The sequence below is a fragment of the Channa argus genome, chromosome 1 (genome assembly GCF_033026475.1).
Source record: "Channa argus isolate prfri chromosome 1, Channa argus male v1.0, whole genome shotgun sequence".
Classification (NCBI taxonomy): Eukaryota; Metazoa; Chordata; class Actinopteri; order Anabantiformes; family Channidae; genus Channa; species Channa argus.
In genome coordinates this window covers 8,203,740-8,212,682 of record NC_090197.1, presented here as the reverse complement: position 1 = coordinate 8,212,682, position 8,943 = coordinate 8,203,740, and the positions used below count along the sequence as shown (strand labels likewise).

General features: G+C 45.9%; 1 protein-coding gene across 5 annotated transcripts in view; it reads left to right on the top strand.

The window, feature by feature from the left end:
- The first annotated feature begins 636 nt into the window (after positions 1-636).
- The window catches only part of macf1a (microtubule actin crosslinking factor 1a), a 194,909-nt gene continuing 186,602 nt past the window's right edge, over positions 637-8,943 (top strand). For 4 of the 5 annotated variants that reach the window (XM_067479025.1, XM_067479114.1, XM_067478944.1 and 1 more), the window contains exons 1-2: positions 637-1,092; positions 7,312-7,546. In XM_067479025.1, the coding sequence (XP_067335126.1) occupies positions 7,324-7,546 (223 nt within the window). In that variant the 5' untranslated portion in view covers positions 637-1,092; positions 7,312-7,323. The remainder of the gene's footprint in view (positions 1,093-7,311; positions 7,547-8,943) is intronic. The other variant, XM_067478467.1, reaches the window with a different exon arrangement.

Below are 8,943 nucleotides of genomic sequence, written 5' to 3'. Positions count from 1 at the left end.
CTTGCTGCCTAACATATCTGAGATCTTGACAGGTGCCACGGTCCTGGGAGAATGTTGTTCACTTCACCTGTGGGGGGCGGTTAATGTTGTGGCTCATCTGTGTTATCTTGCACTTAAGGAAAACTGCAGCTTTGGGTGATAATTCTGCTGATTCCTCTGATCTAAAAGATTATACAGTTGGAGGTTGAGTAATCATTAGAAGGCTTAGGGGACCCCCATTTCTGCTTGTGACCCTTCACACCAACCCCAGTCTGTGACCTTTCAAATGAATCTGGTCCCCTCCTCTCCAGCTGTAATCAATTGCTGTTTGAGCTACTCCCTCTCACACTCCAGCTGTTTGGAGCCGAGGAGGAGGAGGAGGAGGAGGAGGAGGAGGAAGGGTGGTGGGTTATAAAAACGCAGATTAATACTTTTCCATGTGATAAAGCACAGAGCAGATCCAGCCGTGCCTCCATTGTATAATCCAGACTTATATGTGAATGAGAAGTGTCGGTGTAAACGCCCTTTCCCCCCAAACTGTGTGTGTGTGTGTGTGTGAGTGTGAGTGTGTGTGAGTGTGTGTGTGTGTGTGTTTTGTGTGTCTCGGGCTGGGTTTGGCCGTGCTGCTGAGCCACGGATGACGCAGGACTACAACCGAAATTTCAATTTCCGCGACACTTAACAGACTGAATGGACATGGGTTAAATGTGAAAACAGCCTATTGAAGAGAACGAGAGGGTGTGTGTGTGTGTGTGAGAGTGTGTGTGCGCGTGTGTATGTGTGTGTGAGAGAGAAAGCGGACCAAGGGAGGAGGGCTGGTGGGGGGTTGTGAAGGCGAGAGGAGAAGAGACACACAGAGGGGGAGAGCAGGAGGACTTGGACAGCCATTACCATTCAGGATCACGCTGCCTGTTACTCTCCTCACCCTCATCCCCTTTGGCTGAGTCTCGGTTCGGTTTTGGAGGGAGCCTGGGAACAGAAACCGGATCGGTGGAGCGGAAAACACCCAACCGTTCATCCATCCATCAAACCGGAGGTAGCGGCGGCGGCAGCAACGTCCACGGCCTCTCTCGCTCTGCGCTCGGTTTACCAAGCCGCTGCTGCCCGGTGAAGGTAAGCGGCTCCGGAGCTCATGCAGCCCTGTGTTTCCACTTGATACTAATCTGTGCACGTTCACATCACCACACACACAGACACACGTACGATCAGGACCTCTCGAGTCGTCTGATGACAATAATTAGTTATTCACACGCTACAAATATGGATCCGCAGATCACGCGTCTGAAAACTCGGGCACACTTTAAAACCATTGCAGAGTTTTTCTTTAATCAGAGCTGGGATCGTTTTCAAACGACCATGTTGGGAATGTGGCTTTTACATTGGGCCGTCTCCCTGCACATGAGCCTCACCGCTCCACGTCTGTTGACACAGCTGAAATAAAACTGCAAAACCCTCCTCACACGGGCTGTTATTGCCTAGAAACACCGCCCGACTCCTGCCCCCGCTGCTACTGATGTTATGTGCTGGAGGGCTGGACTGGAAATAACCGGCGGCCAGTGGGGAAGAGCGGCTTTCTGGGCCGTGAGACGGCTGCGGAGCTCGGCCCCACTAATGAGAGGCTCGGCAGCAGCGGTGTGGAGACAGCGTTTCGCCAGCAACACCCCTCACAAACGGACACATGTAATGAGTTGGTGTGGAGGCGGTGGGCTGGACAGAGCCCCGTGCTCCTGCGCGCACACTCCGTGTTCACAGAGAAACATGGTGACACGAGACACCAGCTGCATTTGTAACTCTGCATGTGCACGGACGAGAGATCTGTTGATTTGTGCAATCCCCACCACCATCATCATCATCACCGCCTCCATCTCCACCTGCATGCTGACTGACTCCCCACAGGCTCCACGGCTGCAGGCTGTCTGTCTGTCTGTGTGCCTGCGTGGAAGACCTGAGTGATCTTTTGCAAGGTGCAGCCACAGAGAGAAAGAGAAAGAGGGCTCCCCTCCTGCTGCTTGGTACCAGATGGCCAAATGCAAGTCTCCCTCCAGCCTCACGCTGAACCTTCACTAGGCTACTGCAGACCTGAGATACCGTAAAACAAAGAACATTTGTTCGCAATTTATGGCAAAATGTGACAGACACGCACTACTTGTAATTAAGTACCGTTTTCAGATGGCACCAGGAATTGTGGGAATAATTCCTCAGGATGCTTTATAAAATACAAACTGCAAAATAATACCACACGCCAGATTTTAGATTTACTGTAAAAGGCCAAAAAAAAAAAAAAAAAAAGGATCCATCATAGAAGAACAGAAAAATAATTTGTATTTTTCTTTTCTTTTTCTTTCGGATCGACTGTTAAACCTGTTCTTTCTCTAAAATGTCAAGACAAAATGCTAAACTCTCCAGAGTAGCTTCTATGGACGTGGGTCATCTCCAGGTTGCTCGACCAAAGCTCCTAGAGCTAAAAGTCACTCAGTTAAGAAAGTAGGACACTTTCAGGCTTTTAGGAGACAAAGCCAATGTGATGCCTTATGTATTAGAAGGTACAACCCAGAGTAAACGTTTGCCATTTATTGATACAGACATTTTCTCTCCTACCTCTTAAAATTACTATTGAACGAGGTGATTTCCCCGAAACCGTAAAAAGAAGATTTTTGAAGATTTTTTCTTCATTTCTCTCACAACGACCCACTTGTCTCTGTGCGGCGTTTGCCCTCAGGTTGCAAAACCAGGACGAAGACTGGGGAAATTACAGCTTTCATTTCGTTTCATTCATTTCATTTTCACAGCTTTTATGTGTTTTTTTTTCCCCGAGTTGACCCTCTAACTGGGCACCTCTCTGGTCTCTGTCTGCCCAAGAATGTGCGTGTTGCATCTCTTTGGTTTTCACGGAGCATCTTACCGTGAATGAAGAAGACAGTCCCGTCCTGGGGCTGTAAGTATCGACCAGGGTGTAAGATGATCACACATTATCACCCCCCTCCACCCCCCCTCCTCTTTCTCTCTGTCACCTGTCATCCTGCGCACATGCTTCTTCCTCTTCCCCACTCTCACGTTAATGAACTCTCTCTCCGTCCCGTCAGTCTGAGCAGGTGCACGGTCGCCAGGCCACTTTATCTCCGTGTCTACAAGCGTAGGCCTCCGTGTAAGTGTCTCCACATGTGTATTATTACTGTGTGTACGTGCGGAGTCTAGCCGCTTATTTATCCAGTCAGTCGGTTGCTCATCGTGGCTCATTCGTCCTACTCTCACTAGCTGATGCCACAAGTATCAGTTATAGTGTAAGTGTGAGATGACGACATGTGGCCCAGGAAAGACTTTGGGGAGGTCAAAGGATTTAAAGGGGTTAGCTCAGCAATCGGGGGACGAAAAAGTGCGATGAGACAACTACGCGGCGCCGACGTCTGTGCGCCGTTGCTGCCGCGTTCCTGCTCCGTTTGCGGATTGGGAAGGACGTGGGAAACTCCTGGTCTCTGTTCTCGCCTTCTCTTTGGGTCTGAGGTGTTTGGATTTCACACTGCTACCTCTACATCTCTGCCTAGAGGCTGGATCTCTCCTTTTGTTTCATGGCACATATTCGGGCAGACGTACAGTCTGGCCGAGCCGGGCTGTGGGAACAGACAGTGTCCGTGTGAACCCTGGTCGCGAGTTATAAATCAGGGCCAGTCAAGCGTCCTACATCTCCGTGGGGTCTGACTCAGGCACTGCACAATGTCACAGTGAGAGGAAGGAGCCAAAATCCATGTATGGGTGCGGTGTGTGTGTGTGTGTGTGTGCTTCTACAAGTCTGACCGTGGACATTTTTCAGTTTAATAGTTGAAGAAGTTAATAGTTACCAAACAATAAATGGGGGATGGAGCCGGTTATCATTTACGAACAGAAACGCACAGTACTCAGATTATTCGTGCAAATACAATCGTTCCAAAGTGTAGAAATACTCTTAGTTACAACTGAACATCCTACATTCACAATGATACCGAACCTCAAAAGTTCCAGAAGTAAAAGTACTTTTTATGACTCATTTAACGTTAATGTTCATCAGCTTTGACTTTGTTTTGAAACTGGAAAAGACCAAACTTATTTTATTTATCTGTTTATGGCTGCTTTGAATCCCATTATTCTAATATGAATTATTTTATGTACCGTTTAACACCAGGGAACAACGAAATCTAATGATTTGGTGTAATGTGTCATTGGAATCGGAAAAGGAACAAGTAACTATAGTTATGGAGGTGATGTAATGAAGTAGCACGTTACTCCGTCTGTGAGCACTAATGCCTCAGCCAACGTCTCCTCAGACAGGAAGTCATCTCTCTCCCTCTTCCAGTGTTTCTGCAGTGTTTCCGCCGGTAGTTTCTTGTTTCTTCAGAGATGTCTCTACGGCGCTGTAATGACACGGTGCAGCTTTGAAACTTCCATTCTGGCTCTATTTATAAAACCGCTGGTTGTGGTGGCACTGACTCACAGTCAGCAAGCAGCAGGGAGGCACAGGGAACACACACACACACACACACACAGAAACACCACTACAGAAAGACACAACCGCACAGTGGAGAGCTGCACTGAATTCTGGGAAGGTTTTAAACTCTTCCTAGTGGCGTTGCCATGGTGACAGGGATTCAGGAAGTGGGGTTTTGCCAGTGGTCTAGCCAGGGGCCAGCAGGAGCAGGAGGAGGAGGAGGAGGAGGAGGAGGATTGTTGGCAGTAGTAGTGCAGATGGAAATCCCAGCCGTTGTCCATGACCCACAGTTCATCCACAGAAACATTCCTGTGACCACCCCTCAAGACCCTCCACAGTTTACTGTGCTGCAGCATCGTGGGGGCAGAAAGGCACATCTGCTGCTGGGCTTTCTTTGGCAGGAGGCAGAAGTTAGTCGGGATTGTCGAAGTTGTTTGTTTGCTGAGAGGAGTTTCTCAGAAGCCACGGTCACCGTTTTCTGTCAGAGACGGGATCACTGTCTGCTTTTCGAGGCTTAAAGATTATACAGTATTAAAACACTTAAAAGAACCAAATGTTGCACATAGAATTTCAAAATTAGCTCCAGAGTTGCACATAATTTCTTATTTTTTTGCAGGTTGAGTAGCAGTGATCCTGAGTAGACCGTGTCAAATTTAGTTTTTCTGTCAACCCTCATCACAACCTTTTAACTTTGGTGCTCCAGACATATGTAGAGGATGGCGTTTTGCTTTAGAGGCATTTATTTATTTATTTTGTCAGAGTACGGAAAAGCAGACATGTAATTAATGAAATAAATTGCGGCTTTAGTGTTCTAATAGTGTCCATGCTGATTCACTGTAAAGCTGTTATGGCTTCCTGAGACATATTCTGGGACAATAATGGATCCATGGATCCGAGAGAAACACAATTTCAGTTCCCTGTATGTATTTACTGTACATGTAGTAGAACTGACAATAAAGCTTGACTTGATAAAACAGGGCTATTGGTAATAGTATTGGTAATAGTATTGGTTATACTTTTATTACTATGCCTAGTCAAAACGTTTGCTGTGAAAATATTTATACTGGCTTTGACTTTGCATTGCCATTTAAGCCATTGCTTTTTCTCCTTCCTGTTAATATTTATACATCACTACTGATTGAATCCATGCTGTAGAGTTTAGATTTAAAATCAAAATCTGACACATTGGATTTTTTTTTTTCATGTCACTAACAAACATGAACTAATCAACCAAGTAACAACAAAGGTGCCAACAAACACTGGTGAGTGGGAGGCGGCGATGCTCTAAATACTGTCCATAGTTGCAATGATTGCATGAAGTTGCCGTGAAATCGAGCTTCCCGTTGGGATGATAGTGTTTCCTTGAGCTTCAAGGTCAGTTCTCAGCCTTGGAAATAACAGTTCTCATCTAAGTTCACCTCACTTTGTTTTTGTTGGAGCATTCAGTAGCATGAACTCTTTCACCAGGAGATGGAGTTTGCACAGTCGCTAACAAGAAGGCGCTTTAGTCGCACGGCTACATCAAGTCACACAGCTGAAGCGAGTTTCATGGATGATTAACATAGTCATCAGTGATATATGTGATTTATTATAAAGTATTTCTGCTTTGGTCGACAATTTCATGGCTGAGTGTCCAATAAAATGTTAAGATGATGTGGATGACGATAGCACACAGAGCAGGACGACAGAAGAGTTGGGGGACACTGTTAACTGGAATCAAACTCACGATGCGACCAGCACACGGCAGATGCTCAGTAACCTGCTGAACCACTGGGACACCCTGTAATGGAGCCAATACAATCCAGTTCATTCACTCAGTGCTGAGGTTAGATATATTGATTAATTGATGGACAGACAGGAGCATCAGGTCTCCAGAGTCCACACAAACACACACACGTACACACACTTCTCTTCCATCACTTAATCTGTCTTCATTATAATGAATAGATGTTAAAAGTTTAAAGCCAATAACCGGAGTTTACAGACGGACAAGCAACAGATTGCAGAGAGAACGGAATGGAAAAAAAAAGGAGAGGTGGGAAATAAAACAAAGACAGAGAAGAACACATTCACTGACGTATTGACTTTTTTAAAATAGAGACACCAGACAAGCTTTGACCTCCCGTCTGTCTCTCTCTTGTCAATGCCTCTCCCGAGTTGAGTCAGCTTTTGATTTTGGTGAAGGGACGAAATGCTGAACTAACCAAGTTTCCGCTTCAGATTTGTACTTGTTGTGCTTTTCCCATCGTGTGCGTTCTCCATCAAAGTAAACGTGGCTGTGTGCACACAGAGAGGGCGACACTCCACAGCCTATTGCTGTTCTGCAGAAAGACATGCAGAAAGAAAACCAGCTGGTGAGTTATTACATTGTAGAAAACGTGTAATAAATGATGTGAAGTACAGCAGGAAGAACTATACACCAACAGGCATCGATAATAGATAAAGAACCTCATTTATGGCCTAAAGTCACAGACACTCCCTCGGTCCTCACAGCAGACCTCAGTAGTCTGTAGCACCATCTCCACTGTCACGTGCTCTCATGTTCTTTCACCTTGTCCTTAGAATTTCCCCGTCTGGCACCAGACATTGTACACGTAGGTCTGCAGGCTCCTACACCCGACGTGGGAACACGATGACTAACCTAACCCAGTTGTTTCTGTCCTCCTTTTCGTCTTCTTCATCGCTGCCTGATTACCGTGGTGCTGCTGCTTTGAAACTTTGCATCATTCATGACCCCTGAGTGATGACGTCGTCAGCCAGTGATGAATTATACAGCATCTCCACTTCATCTACTTCTTCTGCTCCATTTTCTTGGCTTTATTTCTCTTCTTCACCTTCACCGATCTCCATCCTTCTTTCTCTCCTCCCTGCAGCCCTACACTGAGATGGAGTCGTCGGATGACGATACACTAAGTGAGCGCTCCTGTGTCAGTGAGCCGTCTTTCCGTAGCGAGCGATCGGGGGGGTCGTTGTCCCCGTGTACGTCAGGACTTGTGGGGCCACCAGGAGACACTTTGCCATGGAACCTGTCCAAACATGAGAGGAGGAAGAGGAAGAGCCAGGACTCAGTGCTGGACCCAGCGGAGAGAGCTGTGGTTCGTGTCGCAGGTAAGAGTGAAACCATCAAACCATTGTTCCTGAAGCTGTGAAGTGTCAAAGAGGACTGTAACTGTTTTGCAATGTTTCCTGTCGTGACTGATGTGAAGATGGGTGCAGAGGTCAGCTCAGTTGAAAGTGGAGCTGTGAAAAGATTTAAATCCATAGTTCAAGCTGATCTAAAAGTCCATGAGCTTCATAACTCGTGTTGAACTGAGTCGGTGATTTCTCACTTTGCGCCCACACAAAAAGTGCTAATGGCAAAAAAATGTCTTTAAGCCACAGACAACATAAAAGTAAGGCAGCAGAAATGTTGCATCCAGACATGCTGTGATTTACAGGACGCACCAGAGAGCATGTGGTGGAAAGAGGAGAAAACAGAGAGGACTTGTGTTGAGCTTTAAATGACAATGAGGAGCAGGAGACTGTAGCTTGAAAGCAAGAATGTACTTTTAACAGAATATGTAACGTTTTGACAATTTTTTTTTATCATTAGTTGTCATTAAAAAAAGTTTTATCTTGTAATGAGTTTTGCATGTTTGATCATAGGGCGGCTTTCTGTCTCTCATTAGTTTGAAAAAGTGCTCAATGAATATTCCAGAGATGAGAGAAAATCTGGCCGCAGCATCTTATGCTCATAAATCTACAGCATGTTATCAGAAATCTTCTTCCACTCATTTGGAAAAAGCTGCTTTCAGGTTTTTAAATGGCACCGGTTATGAAATGTCAACAGAGGTTGAGAGGTGTGGCTTCCTTTTCTTTCATTTTCATCAGGCTTCACATTGTTGGCGCTGAAAGAGAAGCTCTAGCAAATGTTCAGATTCTTATAGTTGTTTTGTAAAGTGCAGTTAAGACCTTAAGCTTGAACCGGTTTTACTGTCTGCACCCTCACACCCAGGGATCAGAGGTCAGGTCCTCCCTTACTCCTCTGTACCTCATGGACTCCTTCCAAACCGATGGAGGGGAAGAAATGTAGGTCATTGATTCTCTGGAGAAGCCAGGGTCCCCCGCTCGAGTAAGGAGACACTGGTTGTAAGACTTCAGAGGCAGCAGGGAAGAGTTGCTGCTTGATACGTAACTGAAGCAAATTGTTATAATAGTGGGCTGAGTGCTGTGGCGTCTTCCTCTCATGTTATCTCATAAATGTGCTGATTATTTTGCTATTTCAGGCTTTTATCACATAAATTCATGTGAGCGCGTGAATATTTTTTCCCTCTAGCTGTGCCCCTATTCACTTGCAGTGGATTCCACTATGAAATAAGCTCAGACCCGGAGCCTTAACAAACCACGATGGAGTCAAATCTTTCAAGTGCACTGGTTTCCTAACTCTTGGGCAAACGTGAGTTAGGGCAGGGGGCTTTCCCTGAATAGTTTTTCCTTGGAGAACACGTATTACTCTGCTATGTAGA